The 24510-nt window shown below is 45.0% G+C and overlaps 1 protein-coding gene across 3 annotated transcripts in view; it reads right to left on the reverse strand.

The window, feature by feature from the left end:
• Positions 1-24510, reverse strand: part of Cad99C (cadherin 99C) — a 269869-nt gene that overhangs the window by 17742 nt on the left and 227617 nt on the right. For all 3 annotated transcript variants that reach the window (XM_075687059.1, XM_075687060.1, XM_075687058.1), the window contains 14 exons: positions 23840-23927; positions 22465-22577; positions 19075-19275; positions 17719-17856; positions 16761-16919; positions 15508-15692; positions 14747-14879; positions 12991-13073; positions 12797-12884; positions 9353-9478; positions 9163-9221; positions 5414-5657; positions 2179-2388; positions 1168-1284 (listed from right to left, as the gene is read on the reverse strand). In XM_075687059.1, the coding sequence (XP_075543174.1) occupies positions 1168-1284; positions 2179-2388; positions 5414-5657; positions 9163-9221; positions 9353-9478; positions 12797-12884; positions 12991-13073; positions 14747-14879; positions 15508-15692; positions 16761-16919; positions 17719-17856; positions 19075-19275; positions 22465-22577; positions 23840-23927 (1944 nt within the window). The remainder of the gene's footprint in view (positions 1-1167; positions 1285-2178; positions 2389-5413; positions 5658-9162; positions 9222-9352; positions 9479-12796; positions 12885-12990; positions 13074-14746; positions 14880-15507; positions 15693-16760; positions 16920-17718; positions 17857-19074; positions 19276-22464; positions 22578-23839; positions 23928-24510) is intronic.

A 24510-nucleotide genomic window follows, 5' to 3' on the forward strand; every position in this document is an offset into this window, starting at 1 on the left:
CAAATCCTGCTACGCAGCACTCTGTCTTTTCGACGGAGGAAAAAGGACGTATGCAAATTATGACGAGGTTTAGGTCACAACCAAAGACTTCTTTTTTTAAAGAAATTTTACGGCTCTTTGCCGATAGAAGGGACCATCGACAGCAAGTTGTGGCTTAGTTGTATATTTACGAAAAGCCACAACTTGTTTTTCGAAAGCTTCTGTATATCAAGATCCAAATGAATGATAGCACAATGTGTGCACGTAGGGCTGTTTCAAAGCGCGTGCGAAGCTGTAAACTGCACTGCCACACTATATTGCCTGCAGATTATTCAGACTCTCCCAATATGGCCTGCAAGATAGTCGTGTGGTGCGGAATGCAAGTGAAGCAAAATTATATCTCCCCAACGCAGTCATTAGAAATGCGACAATGAGTGCGAGGTCAGCTAATCGTTCGCCAGACGGGCGGAAACCGGCCATAAAATTGGCTTAGGAAAACTGCGACGGTGCCACTACATCTATATACATCTACGAGTACTGAAGCATATAGTGATGCATGATGAGCTAATGTATGTCGCTTTTAACATTGTTTAAATTTGTCGGGCGTCGGCTATGTTTAAAATGTGTATGGCTTTGACTAGGCTTCGTCATGCAACTAAACTAAAAAATGCACACTCGAGAATGCCGCTAAGTCCATTCAGGAAAAACATTTCACGCTTTAACCGACGCTCGGCTTTCCACATCTATTGCGAAAATTTTTTACACGAGCTTCAGGCAGAACTGAATAGATCGCCAAACATTCTAGTCGCCACCATGTACTTAACGTAATGAATAGTAAAACGAAGTTTATTTCCGAAACCTGTTCAACTCTCCCCGGAAGATTACACGTCGGAAAAAACAAATAACTGTTGATGCAGCTGATTCAGGCGACAACAATACAGAAAAGCTTCGGCACACTTTCGTGGTATGCCAAATGAAACCAGTTTTTTTTTTTTCAACATTATAACTGGAGGCTTAGAAGCGTTCCTGCATGTCAATAGTTTGTTGGAAACTTGGGTGAGCCACACACACCTTCGTCCGGGCAAACGGCGCTCAAATGGAGCAATTGTGGAGCTTGCAGGGGATTAAGCAGATCCATGCGGCACGCAGAGACACCCATCAAAAGCAGGCAGACGGAAGCAAACTCACCGATCCATCCCCATCCGTCGCCACCACCGTCGTCACGATGGTTCCCAGCGGTACAGTATCCTGAAGCCTGATCGGCAACGGCACGCTCGTGAAGCGCGGAGCAACGTCGTTCCGGTCCTGTGCACGTGTAAAAACGAGAGGCAGGCATGGTTAAGGGGTTCTAAACATCGATTTTCTGCATTAGACAATCCTGACCTGCAATATCTCAAAGTTTTCTTGTGCGAACAAGTCTGGCTCGTCGACGCATACGAGCTTAGTTCACGGCAGAGATTAACACCCACTGAAAGCGATGCGATCCCCTTGCTGATTGGCTTTGAGATGGACAAAATAAAGGAGAAAGGCGGAGAGGTTAATCAGAACAAGAATACCGTTTACTACCCTGCGTCGGGGCACAAGGGAGGGGGAGGTATAGAGACAAGAGGGGAATCGAAAGATGGTACAGGTACGGAATAGCAGCGAGCCTGGATCGCCGCACTCGAACACAGCACAAGATCACGGGCAGCACTGATGAGCAGCACAACGACAACTGAAGACGCCCCAAAACAACTATTAGAATTCCATGCTTTGCATTTCTCACTGTAGTGATGTGCGAAAGTGTCAACCATATACGTTTAATTATCAGCAACTACTGAGACTGACGTTCAGCCAATAATATAAAAGTTCGTTAAGTTCCCGTCGTGATTTTTTTAAAGTACCGGCGACATGGCAAATGGCGAACCGCGTCAGCTGCACGCCACTTTTTTGGGCACTTCATCAGCATTCTTATTCTATCGGCATGCGATTTTACCGTCAGCCTTCGAAAACAGCATAAGTTTCCGCACAGACGTGTATATATTTGCACGAGCAGGCACAACAAAAAAAATAAAAGAAAGAAAATGTGTCTGCTGACAGCCCAGCGGTTTCAATGCCGAGACGCCACTTAATGAAACTAAATTTGTTTACATGTTCCACAGGTGGAAGGCGTGCCCGATTTGTTTGACGTGAACGTGCTTTGCCGGCCGGTGTTCTCACCTCGACGGCGACGCGCACGGTGCACGTGGCCATGGCATCATTGGCGTCGTTCTCCAGCGTACCGATGATCAGCGTGTAACTCGTCTTTTTCTCGTAGTCGAGGCCGGCAATCGTCCTCACGACGCCGGTCACCGGATCTACGGAAAATAACGACTGGTCGCCTTCCCGGATGGTGTACGTGATGCTTGGAGTGCCGTCCGGATCAGTGGCCTGCGTGCAAACATCCATCGTCACGCGTCCGTCTGCAGGAAATCGGTGTGCGCAGCGGTCTCTCTTCGCGAGGGTTGCCACATCTGCTGCTGCAATGGCTTCGAATCCGAACACGAATGAAACGGGCCTGTTACAGCGTGTTAATGTTACGGCTGCAGCTGCTTTGTCTGGGAAACACTCTAAAAAGTGCTGCAAATATATATATTTTTTATTATATGGTGCTTAGGAGGTGTTGTCGACAATAATTGGCGCCGACTACTCCTTTTCACATAGAGATATAAAAATGAAGTATTAACTTAAAAGCATTACAACTAAAAGTCATCTCCAAACCACAATAACACAAAGTCCAGCCACATGAGTGCCCTAATGTCAACGCAAAGTCTGGTCACATAAATACACTTAAATCAGGGCTCATAAGAATACGCTAATTGGATTCCAACGAAGTTGCATGAGTCCAGGGATCGAATAGGCCAAAGCACGGTCAGATCGATCACATAGAGTGAGCTTATCACTGATAAATACACTACTCAACAGTTTCCGAGAATATAGCTCGCTTCTAGAAATCTTTAGATGGCCATTAATGCGTGCCCTTGCAACGAATATGCTGGCCAAGCACCTAAGATCTTGCTGAGGCTGACGGGCCTGCGGTATAATTACATTGAATCACGTGCTGAACGTTGTCTCTGCGTGTCGTTTCAAGGAAATTCTAAAAGAAGATTATGTATATCCTCATCCGTGTGGCCACAAATGCATTCTGGACTATCAACTCTTCATATTTTTTTGTAGAAAGTGTTTTACAAACGCGGTATTGAGCCGCAAACGGTGAATGAGCGCTTCGAAGGCCCTGGCTATATAATATGTGGACGAGGTCGTAAATTGAAGCTAAGGGTATAACTCTGCAACCATATAACTCTGCAACCACGGGCTGATATCTGTCTTAGTATGTGTTGTATCGTCATGCCACCGCGCGTGCCTATGAAGCTGGGCGCACCTGTTGTAATCACTTTCTTCCCTTACTCTCTATTTGTCCCTTCCCTTCTTTCTTGCTGTGTGCTATACATTGCACGCGATACCCGTAATAAACGTTCTTTGCTCGGTTGATCTTCTTGGGAGTACGTGGTTACTTCAGTATGTGCCGCAATGCACCTTGTGTTAGAGGGAGACCAGATGTGACGTTGTTAACGTGCGCTTGTCCAGCAGTAAAACACTTTGTGGGGCTATTCTATTGAAAGCTTGTCCAGCAGCCTTGTCTGCTGCAACATTCCCAGAGATATTGCAGTGGCCAGGTATCCCTTCGAACATTATTGTCCAATCCTCCACACTTGCTTTTGTGACTTCCTTTAGTGTCTCGTAAGCTAACTTCCTGTTTCGCGAATTGCTGATGTCGCCATGAAGTGACGACAAAGCTGCCTGCGAGTCACAAAGAATGATTTTGTTCCCTTTTTGCATTAAATTTATGTATCGTAACAAAGGCAATACTGCAAAAAGCTCTGCTGTAGTTGATGATGTCGTGTGAAACAGCTTAAACGTCTGTATCCGGCTCCATTCTGGAATCACAAAGACGGCTGTAGAAGCATTTGTTTGACAAGAACCATCTGTGTACGCTTGCACATAACCAGGGTGTGCAAAAATCGTGACGAAAGCGGCAAGCAGCACAGAGCCCGTCACATTTATGGAAATTAGACAATATGACGTTTGTTTATTTATTACGCGGCATTTTCGTAATTCTATTTAGTATATTTCTACACAATTACAAATTGTTTATAATATTATTAGCATTCAGCACTTAAAGCAACATAGGCATCAGAGACATATAATATTCTGTCAACCCCAGACAGTCGAAATGAACCCGGAGCTCGCTACATGTCTCCTAGGTCTAGCGTTGCTTAGGTACGTTAAACTCTATAAATCAATCAAATCCATGAGCCGATCCACATATACCCAGGTACAGCCAGGTGTCATGGTACATTACCGCTGTATTTTCCTCCTTTATACAGAGCACGTGCGTGCCCAATGTGTAAATGTGATTTAATTTTATAGAGTGAAATCTGCATATGACTAACCTTCCGTAGTTTTTTTCGTCGTCCGGCAACAAGAACGGACTTGACGATTTCTAACAAACCCATACACAATGGGTTTCATTGTTTGATTTGTGTGTGATCACGTACGGGTGCATTGCGGCGGCGCAGATGTCAAAATGCGGAAAAGATCGATTAGAAAGCTGGCCGTGAGAAATAGCGTGACATCAAGGTTATCACAGTATGTAAACAGGATAGGTATCGGCGCTAAAAACAGGTGCGTTATCGATGGGGCGGACACGTATAGTTCGTACACCCGAAGAACAACATGCGCAGGAGGAGCGCCCGAGGGAACAGCAACGAGAATGTAAACGGCGTCGGCGCGAAACGACAACCAACGAAGAGCAATGCTGAACGAAAACGACAATCGCGAACCCGGGCACCTCCGAACAAGCAACGACGCTAGACTCGCAACGCAAAACTCTGTTAAGCTGGAATGGCACTGAAAGCACTTTGCTTTTCATTTGAGAGCTTTGACTGTCGTCAGCTTTCGCTGCCATTCCATCTTCACAGAGGGGAATTGTTGTCATTTTTAAGCCTCGTCAAGGTACATATTTCCACTTGATCTCCGATACTAGCCTGGTTCTGGTGGAGAAATAAAATTAAAGATTGATTAATTGATTGATTGATTGATTGATTGATTGATTGATTGATTGATTGATTGATTGATTGATTGATTGATTGATTGATAATCAGCGAGTAACTTATAGATGCTATACTATGAATCATGCGCGCATGACAGCATTAGAACCGAAACTATTGTCATGCAAGAAAATTAAGAAATGACAAGAAAACTAAGTGAGACATACACGCCCTACTAGCACCATGTTTTAAGAGATCTGCTGCGTCTACTGCTGCCGGTGTTTGCCTTTGTCTATTTGCCGCGTTGATTTAAAATCACAGTGCTGCTTCTGCTATGAACTGCGGATGGTCTAGAGTATACGCACCTTGACCTGGACGACGTTGATATTGTCCTGGTTCTCGGGCACCGCGGTCTCGTAGAAGGCGCGCTCAAAGTACGGCCTCTCGTCCTGCACGTCCTGGACGCGTACCGTGACGCTGACGGTGGTGATGCGCGCGTCAGGCGCCTTGTCCTTGGCCGTCACGACGAACACATGTTCCCGCTGGCGCTCGTAGTCCAGCGCGCGGCGAGTCGTCACCTCGCCCGTCTGCTCATCGATGCCGAAGTCGCTGCGACGTCACAAACCTTAGAGTAAGTTCCTCTGACACAAGTTTCCACATTCACGGACTCTTCTTCAAAAAGTGGCGTTCTACTTGATTGTGGAGACACACGCCAACAGCGAGGCTTAAAAGGACACTTAATAGGTATATTAAGTTAAACTTCATCACTAAATTTTGCTTCTGATATTTATAAAAGGTCACTCTTCCACGAGAAAAGACTTGTTAAGCCAGAAAAGAAGCAAAAGCGAAGTACGCGTAATAATGACACCTTGAAGTTCCCTCACTAGCTTCTCATGACTTCATGAATCTTGACAGAGTCTATTCGCATCAAGTGTTTATCAATAAAGAAAGGATACGTTGCGTTCTAGAGGAACCAAACACCCCGCCTAGAAAGCTTCCAGAGATTCTTCAGTGCAAAAGCGGCTGAAACGCGCCAATATATATGCTTTGAAATAGGTTACATATACTGGCGCATTGGCTTGAGCGCTAAATTCAAGAAGACAAACTTTGAACTTCGCCTTCTCCGCTAGTAAACAACCATTCTCTGTCAAATAAATGCAAATGAGAGAGAGAGAGAGAAAATGATAAATGAAAGGTAGGGCGATTAATCAGGACTGTTAGAGAGTTTCTGTTGCTAATTTTTGTTTTCTTCATTTTGTACACAAATTTTGAAAGGGGTGCAGACCCTTGTCAAGCCGAACTGATTTCGGTTTTTTGTCTGTACCGCCTACACCATGTATGGATGTGAAATAAATTTTGATCTGATTTGATTTAAGCCCGGCTGGCAAAGCCGCACTGGGGGAAGGGAAAAGGTGAGGGAAAGATTTAGAGAAGAAGAGAAAATCCACTGTGCATATCATCGACGTAGTAACATCTATCTGCTTTGTATCACTGACAGTCACTCAGTCCGGATCACATACGGTTACTCAATTCGGTAGCTTTCCAAAATCGTAGCAGCGCTTTTGTGGCCTGTTGTAGCTGTGATATGCGAGGCCGTGGTCCCATGATCTTGTTCAAGGTGAATAGTTTTCTATCCAACTGACTTAAAGCTGTGCAGATGTCATGTATTTCATTTTCAAAAGGTGGCAAGTAGCATAGTAGGTGTTCTGCATTCTCCTCGACACCGCAGGTATTGTACTCAGCACTATCAGCCGTTCCAATCAAACATCTATATGCATTGGTGAACGGTATACCCAGGCGTAAGTGGCACATCATTGTTTTCTCACTTTGCGGACACCCAGATAACAGCCGCAGTTGCATAGATGGGTCGAGAGAATGCAATCGATGCTGGGTGAATTCAGGTGTGTGCCACTTCTCCAATGTCACAAAATGCGCTAGCTTGCTTAAGTACTTAGCTGTGTCAGTCCTCGATAAAGGTACAAAAACTAAATTAGTTCCTTCGTGTGCTTTCCTAACATCTTCGTCGGCGAGGTCGTTGCCGGAGATACCACAATGACGCGGCAGCCACCTAAACATGACGTCGTGTCTTTTCGCGATAATATGATGGCGCGTTTCTCGTATCTCTGACGCGAGTTGTTGACAGGACTTGCGACGAAAAGCTGATAAAACGCATGGTAGGGCCTCCTTTGAGCCGCAGAATATTGACCACCGATTCGCCGGTTGTTCGGTAATATAATCAACGGTGCCTCGGAGGGCAACAAGCTCCGAAACGGCCGATGTTGTGGCGTGAGAAATCTTGTATCTGATGCTTATCGATCGTGACGGTATAACCACTGCACTGGTGGAGCTGGTCTGAGTGGAAAAGGCATCCGTATATATGTGAATTTGGTCAAAGTAGAAAGTACGCAAACAATTCAGAGTTGATTGCTTCAAGGCCAAGGTAGAAAGGTCAGTCTTCTTTATTATTCCTGGAACAGAAAGGCGCACTTCAGGTTATTTTAAACACCCCGAAACTGGCGGTGAACGTGCCGATGGTGTGAAGCCCAACGGTGGAGAGGCACGATGAGTCTGACTTTGTTGGAGAATGACGCCTGTGGTCGTCGTTCCAGCAGGCAAGCAAGATAGCCTGATTGCATCCGTGAAATGTGGTGAATGAGCTCCTTAAGCCTGTCTGTGGTAATGTAAGTCATGATCGGATGGTCTCGAGCTGTTCCTGTTCAGACGCGTAGTGCCTTTGCTTGCACGCTCTAAAGTGCTCGAAGATTTGAGTTGCAAGTATTAGAAAGCACGGGAGAGCTGTAGCGCAAGAATCTAATGAAAAGTGTTCGGTACAAGTGTAGCATGGAGCCCGTTAATGATCCCCATGTTTTGCCGGCGATGAATCTGAAAACATGGACAACAGATGGAGCTCTCACGTTGTCCACTTGAAGAAGATGCTCACAAGTCTCGGACAACAGCAACACCTAAAACCGATTATTTTTCTTGTAGGAGATAGGGTGGTCATTGATGCATAGTGGATAATGCAAATGAACTCTTGAAAAAAGTAAACGATTGGTCTAAATTGATGATGGCTTGCTTTTTGGCAAAAATATATTCAGATATAGATCAACCTTGGCCTTTTTCTTTAGGTTTTTGTGTAATTTGGAAAGTCTATAAAACGGTCATTTCATTATACGTGAAATAGAACAAAGCCACGCGAGCAATAGATGCAGCCCACACTGCGGGTTGGTTCGGGCGAGCGTATTTTTTCCCCGTCTGTATTTTATGTTGCAGCTCAGCTTTTGACTGCGAAGATGTTATTCGTCAGTATGAGCTCGGAGGATGTGCTAATCCGGTGTGCAGTATTGTAATAATACTCAAAGTTAATATAACTGGTGCATCCTTTTCACCGCCATCAGAAAGAAGTGCTTAATATGATACGTCTGACCTACTTTTATAAATCAAAATATCAGTCTGTGGGTCCTTATTCAATATGCCGGCAATATCGGTTGAAGTGCGTGTTTCCTTTAATAGTGGACCGTACTGTACGTTAGACTTATTGCAAACCGAGTTATCTTATGAATGACGGCAACAGTTTTTCTTCGTCTGAATTTCTCCTTGTCTCTACTGAACTGGCGCAGGGACTAATCCGAGCCTGTAGATTTTCAACAGAGGCTACCTTGATTTCTTGTATTGGGTTTCAAATGGTACAAGTGCTTTGGAGATATTAATGCAACCACTGGGGACATCACCACTGCTTTTTTTCTTGTCTGATGCAGCTTCCTTTATATAAAGTTTGTTGTGGGACCTAGACTCACTTTGTGTGGCTAGAAATATACGCTGTACTTTAGTTATCAGCCCGTTAATTTTACTAGTTGCAACAAATGAATAAAACACCCGATCCATGAGCAGTGATAATGAAAAAGCTTGCTCTAAATTCTAAGAGGAATATGGCTGTGTAATATGTTTTGTGTAAGTGCGAGAAAGAACCGGAAAGATAGGGTGCAGTAAAACTGGATTTATTATATTTCTTGGTAAGCTCCAGTAAACATTGACTCGTGTTCATACTTTTTGCATGCGTCCTGCGGTACTTGTTCGCACAAACAATAAATTACGAAGCAATTTTCTAACTCACCCATTTCCGGCAATCGTATAATAAACTTCTCCGTTGGCGCCGACGTCTTCATCTCGGGCCTATGATAGAAATTGTGGTGGAGAGAGCGCACGTCACTTGAATGGTTCGGCAAAAGAATGTTATTCTTAGCGGCTGATTCGCAAGAAAAATGTTTCGCGGGTGACAGGTAGGCACGCGCGGTGATGCTCACCTGGACAGTCCCGACGATGGCACCAGCCTTCCCTTCCTCGACGGTGAAGTTGTAGCTGTCTTGCACGAAAACGGGATTCTGGTCATTTATGTCTGTTACGGCTATTTTCACTGTTGCCAAGTTGAACTGCAAATATCAATCAAAGCCACCATTTTGAAATTAGTAATGCACTTTAACTGATGACTCCACTACTATATGCATGCATATGCAGATAATAGTGTTGCTTACTACAGGCCCCTCTCACCGCATATTGCAACTGTCTTAACTTGGGAGGCTGCAGCTGCAAAGCGGGCGCACAACAACGAGGAAACAATAAATATTCTAGCAGCGAAGTCCGTCTCCTGCTGAGACGTATATCCTGTGGTCTCAGCAAAAACACCTAGTTTGGAAAGCAGTCTAAATGTTCCGAGTTATTCCTTAAGGCTCACTCACACTAGGCCGACCTAACACCGATTTCCGTCTGCCGACTGTCGCGACTGCGTTTTTTTTTTTCCTTCGTCCCAGTGCCTCTGTCAGACTGTACCGACGTCGACAATCTGCCGACGGTAGGCGAACTCGGCGTCGGTACAGAGTGACAGAGGTGCCGACAGGAAGGATAGAAAACGCTGTCGCCGACAGTCGGCAGACGGAAGTCGGTGTCGGGTCGTCCTAGTGGGAGTGAACCTTTAGTGATCCAGATATTGGAATGTCAGTCCCACCAAATCCGAGGCATAACATAAAATTTGAAACTTTGCGGCACCGCCTGCGGCTGGGTACAGCTTATACGCGGCACCTTTTGTGCAGGAAAAAAACGCTTTTCAAGCCCGCAGTTCCTTTGTGGCCACATAAACGAAGATGTACACAACCTCTTTCTCGACGACAACTGCAAGGCGGACACTGAGGGCAGATTTGGTGTAGTATATGGACGACCATTCGCCCTGAAAAAAAATACTTGTTGGTTGAATTTTTTTTTCCCTAGAAAATACGAACGTCTTAGGTGTTTATACTACATCTTCGTGTGATGCGGGTGAAAGTTTAAGTTAGTTATACGATAATTAGTAGTTGCATGGCATGCTGTGTAACTACTACCCAATCGTCTGCAAAACTGTTAACCGTCTGTTTTCACGGACAACTTCAAGTACTTGTGTTTGCTTATAGAACTGTGCGTGTTTATGCATGTTTGTACACGTTTGTGCACGTTCTTGTAGAATCTATATTTTCTGTGGCTTCCTGGGCTCCCCTGCAGAGCTTTTATGTTTTCGTGATCTTTGACTTTATTCAGCGTTTTTCGATGCGATTCGCGATTTCATTTTATGTGCCACCTAAAGGCGCCAGCCTCTCCTGCAGTATCATCTTATAAAAAATTGATATTTTAAAGTCCGATATATCTATTCAAGTGCACGTGAAACGTAGAAAAGCTCCCATTAAAGAATCGCTAAACCGATTTGAAGGGAATTTGCTGAAGTTGAGAAAGAAAGCAACGTTCCAGAGATATTCAATTATATCCTTAAATTTTTCACAATGAGTGCCATAAATAAATAAATTTTTAAAAAATTGATACTTGACTCAACCTTTACAATTCTATATCTAAGCACCAAGTATATAGATATCGAAACACTGTAAACTGCATCTGCTAGAGCATCTGAAGGGGACTAATATGATGTATTAGTATACCACTTCAGTCAAATTGCTATATCGTTTGCGGTGGCTTTTGCAAAAGTCATATTCAGAAAAGTCAGATCAATTACAGAGTTGTGCGCATCAATTTCGCTCTCTCCAGGTGTCTCAATAGAGTAAGCTTTAGGTGCAATATACGCATTGTTTCAAAATTGATGCTTCAGCATTTATTCACGATGTCCAGAACTTTTGCAAAAACAAATAATGGTCTAAATAAAACAAGTATACTCCAACTAATAAATACAACGAGTCTCACCAAATTTGGTGAAATAGATGATGAATAAAATGCCTTTTCCGTTATCGTTAGACGGGAGCTCCTACGGTAAGTTTCCTGTGAAAATGATTGAATTGCGACAGCAGTTATGACCTCGCAATTTTTTTGTGTACTTCCCTTTACGTTACGTCGTCGTTGTTGTGCCACCTCCTCAGCGCTTTCATAACCGTACGGTGACTAAGAAAACATTGCCGACCACAACCACTGGAAATCAAACTCACGCCACTACGACAATATGCAGCTCGGGAGCTGGAACTGTCAAAGGGAGGTTATCTTTATAGCACGTGCCACGTGGGCCAGCTCTGCGTATACTCCGCCCCGCCATGAACATAAACTACAGTATAACCTCGAAATGAATATTTTACAGTAAAACGAATTCGCAGTAACAACATCTCATCATCCATTGGTCTGCGGCCGCTAAAGTGGCATCTACCTCGCCCCCTTCCCGTGCTGTGCATCGGGTGACTCCGCTCCCATTGGCAGAAATCCTCCGTGTCAGGCCCGGTGGTGCAGCATAGATAAAAAAGACCGAGTACTGCTGAAGTAAAATGAGGGAAATGATGTACAGTTTTGTACGAAAGGCTCCGTCTCCGTCGCTAGGCTACACCTGGCTGGGCGAAGCATACGCAGAGCGGGCACATGTGGCACGTATACTGTAAAGATCACTTTCAAACCCCAAGACCACTGTGCTAGCATGCAGCTACCACTCGTGCCAGTTTGGGGGTTGTATGTAGCGTGCGCGACGCAGAATAAGGAATATGTCGCGTCAGCGCATGTGTTTTGCAGCCAAGAGCCGTCAAAACATTCACGCAGCATAGGAGTAGCTGGTGCGATATCCAGCCGTGGCTCGCAGCGTGGCTGTCAGCGCGAGGGGGGGGGGGGGGGGGAGTATCTTGCTGCAAGTGTCCATCTATTGGACATACTTAGGTATCAATTAAGTGTCGTCATATCGATGTCGTCATGCCGCCGTAGCCGTGTCATCCTCTTCTTGATGCCGTCGCCGTCTCTTTGCTGTTGTACGAGTATGCAGTTGGAGGAGTTTTCGCGTGATTGCTACAGAGTTTTGCACAAAGTTCGGGATGTTCGGGGTATGGGGCAGGGAAAAGTACCTATGCCCTCAGCAGATAGAGTTCAGAGCAGGACGAATCACTGAAGCCTACTGATTTGCTATTTCTTCGGCGGCACTGAAGTACGTAATATCTGTAAATTTATCCCACCAAAAGGTGTTAACGTGATGGTGCATATACGATGCCTATGCGCAGATATGTTGCAGTGTCTCGCGTCTCCTCCTTAAAGAGCCGTCGCTTTACTTTCCGTACCCTTGTCATGCATTGAACGCTGACGCATTATGGGTAGCCAATGTCAAAGTCAACAAGCATCGTTTCTCACAGCCTCGTCTTTCGTATACATTGCCGAAAGCCTATAATATGAACTAAATACATAAAATTAAAAACTTCCCTCCTATACCGACTACTATGCGGCACCGACATGTGTATCTAGCGAAGTTGCCTTACCAAGTTGTTCCTGTCTTCTGCTTTGACCTGCAGGGTGTACGAGGCCACTTCCTCTCGGTTGAGGGCTTTGGCGACCGATATTGTCCCACTGCAAAACGGAGAGATCACACGCACATAACAACAGTCAGGTCGACCAACACGCATATAGAACAGCGGGCACCGTATGGAGGCATGCGCTCGGTTGTTTCGCTTACCTCGATGAATCGACGGTGAACACGCCTTTGTCGTTCCCTTCGACGATAGAATATGACACGTCGTCTCCTTCGGGGTCAGTTGCCTTCGCGAGGGAATAGAGCAAAGCAATTTCAGAATGTATTTTAAAAATGAATTGCGCATCAAGGCATATTATTGCAAAGACAAATATTTAACACACTATGGTGCCGTAGTAAAAGAGCAACAATCGTACCCTTGATTATGGTTACATCGGTAAGCATACTTAAATTTGGCAGCAGCGCGACGCAATAAAAAGAACACTAGCAGAAGTAAAAAATGAACTATACAAAATATCTAAATCCAAAAATGTAGAAATCAAAGAAAAGTCATAAACAAAACGCAAACCGAGATTGTGTGCTAAGGAGAAAAGTCTTGAGGGCTTTTTAATGACAATAGTTTTCACTGATAATAGTACTGTGAGTGAATACTGTCGCAGAAAAATACGACATCCATAAATGTTAGTTCTTTAATATATAATTAGGATGAACCCAGGGTAACAATAAGTGTACTCTTAGATGCATTACGATTGCTATTACGCAATAAATCCTTTCCAATAAGTTCGAAGGGCCGGTTACTCTAAATAATCATAAAGAACAGCATGTTGCGTAGCAAAAAAAAATTGGATAAGGTTAATGATGCGAGCGTTCCCGCGTATTTCTGACGATGCTTCAATTAGTATGAACAGGGTAATTTTAACTACGCTCTAAAGGTGCTGTTATTTCATGCTGGTGTTGTAAATGAGCAAGTCAGTTCTGCGGAACAGCGTAAGGTGGATGAAACATCACGAAAGGAAAAAAATGTCCTCTATCTGAATGTACCCCCAACCTACAAAGGGAACCCTTGCGAGTTTATACAAAAAAAAAGAAAAAGCTTTGCAGTTGAAGCAATATTCGTCCTAATCATGGAATCAAACCAGGGACCAACGCCTTTCTGGGGTGGTCGCTCAACTACCTGAACTAACCAGGAGGCTAGCAAGTTGCAGAGCGAGGCAAGATCCTGAGGGAAGATAATGAAAAGAAAAAAATTTGATCAATCCGACTGTAGCACGAAGCTACAAAGGATACGGGTTGTCTTTGTAACTTTGCGCTACTTTCGGGCAGATGACAATTTTCCCCTTTCATGATCCACTGCAAAGTCTATCGCATTGTCGCGCATCTTCATCTCGGCCTGTCAGTGGTGACTCAACCTGCCTTGTATGGGCCATGGAAGGTGCTCATATTAACAGATCCCCTCAACTTACAGTTACGTCAGCGCCAGGACTGGCTGGCTGCCGAAAAAAACAAAACCAACGCAGTTTCTGTAGTAGGTGAGAAGTGTTAGTCAGACTATGTAAATCATAATGCAAGTAGGCTATCACCCGTCCACCTCATTTGCGGGGTACGGTAATTAGCCTCGCAAACTTTACATGACTATTATTCAAAGCCATTTACTCCTATATTTAGCTTCGAGAAATCCCGCAAAGCTTTCAATTACATCTTCACAGTAATTTTGATGCATGTTAATTAGCCGAGAGGTGTTTTATATGTTTGGCTTGATTAGCCTGAGTTTCACTGTTTTGTCGGTGTTTTGTTTCTCGAGCCACTATTTCTTTACGGAGTCATGCACCCAGTAGATAATCCTACTAAGCAATAGCATCCATTTTTTTTTTCAGACTTGTCGATTTTTCTCTGGCTCTTCTTTTTTTTTTAATATCGATTTCACCTAAGTTCGTAAGGCGTATAATTGTAAGGGGCGTACCTTTAGTGTAAGCACAGCAGACCCGACGGAGGCCCCTTCGCTCACTTGTGCCTCGTACTTCTCTTTGGAAAAAACCGGGCCTCCAGTGTTTGGTCCGGGTATAACTATCACATCCAGAATTCCTTGGCTGAACCTAGATGAAAACGCGTCGTGAGTAAACTACATTAGAAAAAAGAAATCACACAGGTTCATAATAACACTGGTTATTTACTGAGGGGAACATTTAAAAAAAAATAAAGGTAAAATAATTCGATTTTTTTCATTTGATTTTATTCTTTCGTTGCAATCAACCCTGCCGAACTCGTTGTAATTATACTGAGGTGGTAGTGTGCTGGGCAGTCAAGAATGGAGAACGTGATCGAACTAAAATAGAGTCGTTACGCTATGCCCTGCTTAAGAGTTAAGTGACACGACGATTATATTCGAATTCTGCTCTGTAGCTTGGCCTGCATTCACAATGCATTTTGTACACTAGAGTGATTTGCATGAACATGCGACAGTTAATGGTGACATCGAACATATTATTGGCGCAGGGTACTGGCCAACGTCGAACAGTTCAGGTAACTGCAAGCTTTGTGACTTCGGCTTCTTTTCGCCCCTAGTCATTAACTATACTGTGAAACACCGCGCAGCATTTCTATCGGCTAGTCTGCCAGGCGGATGATGAAAGGAGAATAACGCAAAGCAATAATTTCCGTTATATTGCACCACGCAGCCAGCGCGCACAGTGCGACGACTAGACGAAATGCAATACGAGGTACCTGGACCCGGAGTCCGTTGCTTGCACGGTAATGCTGTACTGTTCCCCGGAGGATACCCTGCCTATGACTTGCACCACGCCAGTGTTGGGGTCGATGCGGAACTTGTCGCGACCGTTGTTGGACACGTGATACACGGCGTAACTGATGCGAGCGAACTCTCCTTCGTCATCGTCTCGGGCCTGGACCTGCGAGCAAAGTGCGTTTCGACATCATGGCACGCAAAATGGAAGCAAACTGTGTGGTCACGATTGCCTCTGCTGTTAAACGATATTTCTTATTACTTTTCTCCCAAACATATTAGAGTTAACCCATCGCTAGGTATGTCACCTTGTAGGGAGCTATAAATGGCATTGGGGCGAGTACTTCCGTGTCTATAGGAGCCATGTATGCGTATTAGGCGGGACACTTAAACGCGCTGTTGAAGCTGAAAAAGTGAAATTTAATTAACTAAGCCAGCCCCGTAAGGGCGTGTGGAGGTTATCCTGAATTATTCCCATTCCTACCGGACCTGCACGCGTATGTACGTAGTTCTCCCCTCCCTAACTCTCCCCATGTCGGCCGACCTTGTCAGCTTCCTTTTGTTGGGAAACTTGGATTACTCCGCCTCAATTCTTTCGTCTTGACCCAAGACGACTTGTACTTCGCATACGGTGCATCCAGGGCGTCTACCAAATCTCCCTCCCCTGTAGCCACGGGACTACGCTGCTGACGTAACTAACAAGAAACCGTTTGAAATAAAGTTTTCTTCATTCATTCACCACAACACAGTTGATTCTAGCAGAAGCCCAAGCGACGGGGTTTCGCGAATACGGTATTCGTGTCTGATCAACAACTGTGGAACAAGTAAGGATTGATGTGTCGTTTGTGTGCGTACAACAGATGCCAATCACAGAGAATTTTGTTACTCTTAGTTACTCCCACGCTGCCCCCAGCTGAGCTTCATGAAAGTTACGTGTTTAGTCCTGTCAGCATCATAGCTACTTATAACCGCGGTCAGCAAAACTATATCTCGTGGACCTTACCTTGTTGACTGTAGTGGACACCGTCACACAGAGTTTGCTGACGTACTGACGTCACTTGACGTGCCAATTGTGCTCATGTGGAACGCGCACGCTCGTCTCTCTCGTTCAACTGTTTTGCCAGTACTGCCGGAACTACCCGCTTGAGGGATAACCCCGTAAGGGACGTTGATAGAAGTCTGAACACCGGTCACGATGAAAGTCACACAATAAGAGCGGTAGGGACATGCTTACCTGCGTGACGTTTCGCACTCCATCGCCGGCCTGGATGGTCACAGGGCTCAGGTTGGGAAGCTTCGGGCTGTTGTCATTGACGTCGTTCAGGCGGACGCTGAGGGAGATGGGCGCGCTGCTGCCTTTACCTGGCTCGCTGTTTACTTGATGTGCCACGACCTGCAATTGATTTTTCCTTTCTGTTTTCCTGTTATAATTTTACGGCGCGGCCGCGCGGGCCTTATCTTGAAAGCGATATGCGACAGGGACAGTGCACAAGTGCTGATAGCTTCGTGTGCGCTCTGTTTTCGCCGCTTAGTTCGCGCTGAAGCAAGAGGCAGCACGAAGGTCAATTCACTCGCTGCTGCTGTCGCACTTCCTCACTCCAGCGTTCTGACAGCGAGTTTCCGCGGTCATCGAGTGATCTGTGTACATGTTTGCTTGTGCGCGCGCGACACAATCCTTGTTAATTTAGTTACTAAGAGAATGTTTACAAGTCCGTACGGCCGATAAAACTACTATCCTTACTTCGTATAGCTATCTACTAATTTGCTATCGCAATCGGTGCTTCGTCTTTCATGCGAAACTCCGGCTTTATGTACACTAGTTCATAGCACGAAGTGCTGCTTAATAAATGTTAGATGCTGTTCACGACTTAGTATGTAGATATCCGGCGTGGGAACATTTTCCTCGCTTGTGTCGGGATCCACAGCCCGTGAGGTATTTATCTAGCATTATTGTTATGCATCGACAACTACACTAAGTGCAGACCCTTTGTGCATTTGGTCTGAAATTGATGCTTTGCCTCTCAAAAAGTTAGGATGTGAATAGTAGATGCGACGCTTAAGTACAGATGGTAGCCGTAGCCTCATAAGCTGGAGGATATTGCTGTGCAGCTAGATGCATTGTATTTCCTGCTTTTTTTTTCTAGTGACGCCCCACCGCAAGTCGCGTTACTTTATATCCGGATGCTACGAACCTGAAAGGTGTGCACGCTTTGGTTCGGTGGATCCCTGTCAAGTTCTTGCTCGTTCACCACCAAGATGCCCTCACTGTTTACTCTGAAGGCGGTCGTGGTGAGCTCGAAAGTGTACTCTGGCAGTGGGTCGTCTTCAGCCTGGATTGCGCGAAGAAAACACAGCAGTATTCATTATTACATAACTCTAAACAAAAGGGATGATATGAAATGATCAAGTATTTGTGTAATTGAAGTCTGGTTACGAAGTATTGTTATAACAAAAATTTAAATAAAATAAACAGGCAAACTCTATAGGTATATAAAAAATCAAGTTCATCACACACGTGGTAAAAAGCAAAGCGGCAAATACGCGTCAGATGAATGGGAAGGGGGGGGGCGGAATTCTCTAAACGAAAACCAAGAATTAGGAACACTGCCAAAGCTTACGCCTTCTGGAATTGAAGAGCATCAAAAAGGGCGCGTCATCGTTTGTCAAGAACAAAGGTATTTCCCACGATGTATTTCGACGGTGTTCGAAGACAGCTCGCTTTACCTAAACTAGAGTGCACGCCACGATTTCATGTTACCAAGGAAAAATGGTGCAACAAATAGTGAGTTGTTTGACCTCTCGGTTCAAGCACACCGGAAGATGCTTGGATGCATTTGTGCATTACAGCACTTTGGTATATGGCAAACGCAGCCACAAAGTATAGTGAGGAAGCTAAATCAACTATTGTATTCAGAACTAAGTAATGCCGCACAGACCTCGAAGGGACGCATTCTTTTCATTGTTTATGACCATCGCGATAGTTTGGACAACTTAATTAATTCAGATACCTGTTACGCATGCATCCAGCGATGTATGTACGTACAGTGCTCACGGAATGAAACGCGACAGGGAGCATTTAGTAGAACCCTGCATATGTGCAAAGTACTCGAGAGTACCAAGTCATGTCTGTAGGAATCTGGTCGCCAAAGGTGACGCGGACTCCCATCTAAGTGTACGCGCCAAAATTACGTCGATGGGACACGAACTGGCGCCGCTGGAAACAAAACTATGCGCATTATTTAGCCTTAAGTTGATGCGTTTTATTCCGTGAGCTCCGCACATAACGCGCAAAAAAAAAAAAAAAAAAAAAAGCTGACAAGCCCTGCCGCGCAGCTAGCCGGTGTCGATACTGTTTTTCGCAGCGTATACTGCCTTTTACGCCGTGTGCTACTTTCTTTTCAGATATATTTGTGGACAGACAAGGGAAAGACAGGCTAAAGTGTGTTCATAATTGTGATGCACTTAATCTGCCCTAGACACGTCGCACTGTTGCGCGACTCATTGCCATGCATCGTGGTCACACGTACTTAGACTGCGTAGCCACTTACGATGTCGTCGTCGCTGACCATGAAGTAGAGGGGCTCGTCGCCCCTCGGCTGTGTGACCACGTACGTGCCGACGGGAGAGTTCTCGTCCACGAAGCCCTCGGTGGCGGAAGCGAGCAAGATGGGCGGGTTGCTGTCCACCACCCGCACGCCGATGGTCAGCCGGGCCGTGGCGAACCGGCGACTCGCAGTTTCTTCTTCGGCCTGCACCCACGCGTCCCTCGCGCTTAGCGATTGCACCATTCGACCAATGTTGTCGCATCGTGGGTCTCGGCTATGACGTGTGCGTAGCCATACGGAATACGACGACGTGTATTTTACGCTTAATTTTTCAACCTACGATTCCGTGCCACCGCTGGTGTGTTTAATTTATGCTTCTCTTGTAGTCCTGATGATGATTAATCACCTTTGCACTCCAAATGAGCGTTCTAATGAGCAGACCAAATGTGCTTCAGGGCACACCTTGAGCAATAACAAGTGCTTGGACCATGGAGTAGTGCCGCCTCCGTGTCCCGCAAGACGTAGGTGCTCTTATAGCTTTCCTGGGAGGTACTGCTTTTAACGAGATACTTCGTGAGTTATGTGCGTGCTAAGCGCCGTATGCACTATGTGTAATGTTTCATTTATGACCGAAATAACTTGGAGTACCATGCCAGGCATGCCGCCATGTAAACCTCTCCAGTTCTCAGTAAAGACTCTCTCTCTCTTTCTCTCATTTTTTCTCTATCTCTCTCACACACAGAACACTTGACACAAGAGGAGAAAAGTGAGTTTACAACAAGAGGGACTTGCCTCCACCTAAAATTTCTTGGCGTACATCGCTTCGCGGCGAGTATAGTTTCGCGATTATTTTGCGGCTAGGACACAGCCGTGCGTATATACTGCTTTCATACACTGAACGTCTCAATTGTGCATATAAGGGTGTCCCAGCTATCATGCATCACGTTTTCAAGAAAGGCGGGCCATTCTACACGAAAATAACAAAGTACATATTGTTCACATTCGAGTAGGGTAGTTGCCAGTATTTCTGTTGTTGTTGTTGTTATTGCTGATGCCATTCAATTTATGAATTAATTGCACAAGTACATATTGTTCACATTCGAGTAGGGTAGTTGCCAGTATTTCTATTGTTGTTGTTGTTGCTGCTGATGCCATTCAATTTATGAATTAATTGCACTTTGCTAATTGCCTTAATTACTGCTCTGAATGCGATACTGTCTACGAATAATTTGTAGGAAGTTGAAAGAAACCTAGAGCCGGCATGTTTTAAGCCAAGTATATTTTGGCGGTATTTCTTTTTCCGGCTGATAAAGAAAGCCCGCGAAAAAATGAAAAATATCACGTGACTAGCCGTCCGCCCGCGTCGAAAAGCAGCGCATTCAAACAAGCTCCATAGCAGTCAGTGGCAGAGTTGGCGCTCTGTCTGGTGCGCGCCCCCGCCCACACCCCGCCCGCGAGATCACGGCGCCTTGGTGTTGATAAGGAGAGGGTGCCGATAACTGGTGATTGATGCGCCGTGGCAAGAGTGCGCTCACTTACTGCCGTACAGCCTGTTTGAGGGCGCGGCTTCTTAAAAAAAATAATAAATCATGGAATTTTACGTGTCAAAACCACTATCTCATTATGAGGCACGCCGTAGTGGGGGACTCTGGAAATTTGGACCAACTGGGGGTTCTTTAACGTGCAACTCAATATAAGTACACGTGTGCTTTCGCATTTCACCCCCATCGAAATGCGGTCGCCGTGGCCGGGATTTTGATCCCGCGACTGGCGCTGTTTTTATGCGGATGGATGGTTAGTCACGTGATATTCTTCATTTTTGGCGGGCTTTCCTTATCACTGAAGTACTATAGCGCCAAACGGCGACACAAGAAGAAGAGACACGTCTGTTTGGCGCTATAGTACTTCAGTAATATGCACCAACTAGCCCAACAAAAAGTTCTGCTGGAATATCTTTCCTTATCAGCTGGAAAAAATAAACGGGCAAAAAGTACCCGGCTTGAACATATGGCAGCTTTGAATTTCTTTCAATTCGGTGCAAATTCTTCATTGACAGCGCGGCATTCAGAGCAGTAATTTAAAAAATTTCTAATTGCAATTAATAGTTAAACTGAATGGCACAACAAAACAATTACTGGCGGCTGATCTACTCGACTGTGAGCAATATGCGCTTGGTTATCATCGCGTAGAATGGCTCATAGTTAAAAAATGCTATGCGTGATAGCTGGGACACCCTGTCGTATTAAATTATGGGGTTTTACGTGCCAAAACCACTTTCTGTTTATGGGGCACGCCGCAGTGGAGGACTCCGGAAATTTTGACCACCTGGGGCTCTCATTTCGCAATAAATAAACTATAATGCACGAATTTGCGATATTATGTGCTCATTTCCCCTTTTCGAGCGTTTAGAGCAAGGGCAATATTAAAGTTCGAGAAACACGAAAACGAAGCCAGATCTTCTACCAAGGTGTACCGATGAAAACCGGATAAGGAAAGTTGTTTCCGAACAAACAAAAATGAAATGCTGTGTTGAAGATATACAGGACATGCTAACGCTATTGCCTTTGAGCTTCTTCGTACAATGCACGGTTCTTCGTATGGGAAGACGAACTGCACCTTCGCCCCGAAAATCAACAACGAAACTGTTTAATGTTTTTAGCGGTCGCGTTTAAACGTGGCCGTTCGCGTTTCGTTTGCCCGCGGTTGTAAATGCATTATGTATACTGTTTTACGGCGCCGCCATGTTCGTGCTGCAGTACTGAATTACCAAAATTCCGTAAGCAGGCTTTACCCCGCACCTGACTTGCGCTAACCAAGGTGGTTACGCTACACAGGCAGCGTGGAAGCACATGTCGCATTTGGAAGTTTGGGTAGCGCCAGGAACGGAGGGTGGCAAGGGGTGACGTGTGGCGAGTCTGGACCAGAGCTGACGCCTTATATACAGTATAAGCCTGGAGGTCCACCATATAGGTTAAGTCAGACGAGATGTGTGAAGAAGCGCACTGGTGGACTTTGCGCATCGTGAATTTCTTGTACAAACATTGCGCAATTAAATGGTAAAAGAAGTTTTTCGTGGCAGCTTAAAGTTTATCGTCTCTGCGAGAAAGAATATCTGCTCAAGTGTCGTAAAATAACGCGAGTTCTAGCTATAGGCGCGTTTGCATGTCCTTCAGAGTCTCAAATATGTTATGCAAGCTCCGGTGGTTTAAGCCACTGGCAATAAATTGATGACGACAAAGGCTCCTAAAGCGACCACTTCTCCCTTTGCTTGCGTAACAGCCTCTCTTTGCTCGTTGTCAAGCAGAATAGGGCTTCCTCCGTGATTATTTTCCCCTTAACTGACTTTCTATTAGCTTAAACAACAGGCAAAGAAGCTGTTGCGATAGTACGTACCTTAACAATAATTTCGTAGCTTTTCGCCAATGCCCGATCAACAGGTTTGAGCTGGCGGACTAGGCCGCTCTCTGTGTCGATGTCAAAATAGTTGTGATAGAACGCTGGCGTTCCTGCGAAGGTAAAACAAAAAATAACAGTTAACGAAAAATACAGGTTACCCTACACAGCTGCACAAAGTTCAGGCAAGCTTGTTTGAATGTAACATTACATCTAACATACATAGAAACAGTGACGTAATGAACAAAAGAACCAGGCGAACCGAAGGCCTCGGTCGTTAAACATACATGGAGCTAACAGACAAAGCCAACAGGCCTTTGTTTGGCTGCATTGTCTGTTGGCTTCTTATAGTTATGACGTAAAGAATTTAGACAGAGGAAGTGCAAACATTTCCCTGATCCAGCACTTAGCAAAAAGAGTCACATTTGCAGACATCTTTTTTTTTTTTTTTACCTCGTAGATGCCCCTTAGTTTTGGGAACTTCATCATCATCAGCCTATCTTTTTCATGTCCACTGCAGGACGAAGGCCTCTCCCAGTGATTTCCAATTACCTCTGTATTTCGCTAGCTATCTCCAACTAGCGCCTGCGAATTTCTTCATTTCATAACCCCACTTAGTCTTCTGCCGTCCTCGACTGCGCTTCCCTTCTCTTGGCACCCATTATGTAACCCTAATGGTCCACCGGTTATCTAACCTACGCATTACATGACCTGCCCATCGCCATTTTCTTTTTCTCCTAATGTCAACTAGAATATTGGCTATCACTGTTTGCTCTCTGATCCACACCGCTCTCTTCCTGTCTTTTAATGTTACGCCTAACAATTTTCGTTCCATCGCTCCTTGCGCGGTCCTTAACTTGTTCTCGAGCTTCTTTGTTAGCCTTCGAGTCTTTGCCCCATATGTTAGCACCGGTAGAATGCAATGATTGTACACTTTTATTTTCAACAACAGTGGTAAGCTCGCAGTAAGGAATCGGTAATGCCTGCCGTATGCCCTCCAACCCATTTTTATACAATTTATACAGCATAAAAAGATAAACAGCTGCACATCTGGCATGCCCCCCCCCCCCCCACACCTTTCAAAGACATAATTCGAGAATTTTTTTGACTTCGTGAGCTTCACCTGATTATGCTCACGACCCCCGTGTACATTCTACTTCCCATTCCAAAGCCAGAAGTAGCTCGTTGTAACGGATGGTCTCAAGACGGCATCTGCATGCCGAAAGAAACACACACCCTTTCTCGCTTGGAACATTGCCGCATCGGTGAACAAGGTAATTATTTCGGCAATCACCTAGTATCAGACGCGTCAGAGAATATTATTGTAATATCCCTTGTTTAGCACAACGCGATCACCACTTAGTAATGAACGTACCGTTGACAAAAGTGTAGCGAATCTTGGATTTTAAGGAATCCCGGTCTTCCGCCCTGATGTCCTCGGGATACGTTTTCACGATTCCCGACTGCAAGAAACAAAAATGTTCAAAATTTTTACCGTGCGTCGGCAGAAGCACATCCCGGCGAGAACATAAATTTAAATGATATTGCGCGACACTAAAAAACGGCACGGACGTGAGAGAAGACGACACACCAAGCGCAAAAGCGCTTGGTGTGTCGTCTTCTCCCACGTCCGTGTCGTTTCTTAGTGTCGCGCAATATCATTTAAGTAATGGATTACCAACTTGCCCGGAATGCTGCTCTCATTGAGAACATAAAGTTTAGAGGTTTCTGATTTATATTGTGAACGAAAAAACATTAATGCGCCGGAAACATCGTTTGTGCCACATTAAAGGGTTTATCGAAACACCAGGCATGGTGTTGCTGTAAAATTAAAAGGGGCCCACTATCGACATGTATCAATGTTCAAATCATTCACAACCTTTCATATATATGGCTTTTCTTCTGCCATAGCTCTTTTTGTTGCGCGGCGTTGCTGAAATGAAATAGGCATTCTGTTTGTTGCACTCCCCTATTGTATAAAACACCATTCTATCTCAATTATTTCTTTGTTCGATCAATTTTTCCACACTTATTCATTACTGACTG

The sequence above is a fragment of the Dermacentor variabilis genome, chromosome 1, assembly GCF_050947875.1.
Source record: "Dermacentor variabilis isolate Ectoservices chromosome 1, ASM5094787v1, whole genome shotgun sequence".
Classification (NCBI taxonomy): domain Eukaryota; kingdom Metazoa; phylum Arthropoda; class Arachnida; order Ixodida; family Ixodidae; genus Dermacentor; species Dermacentor variabilis.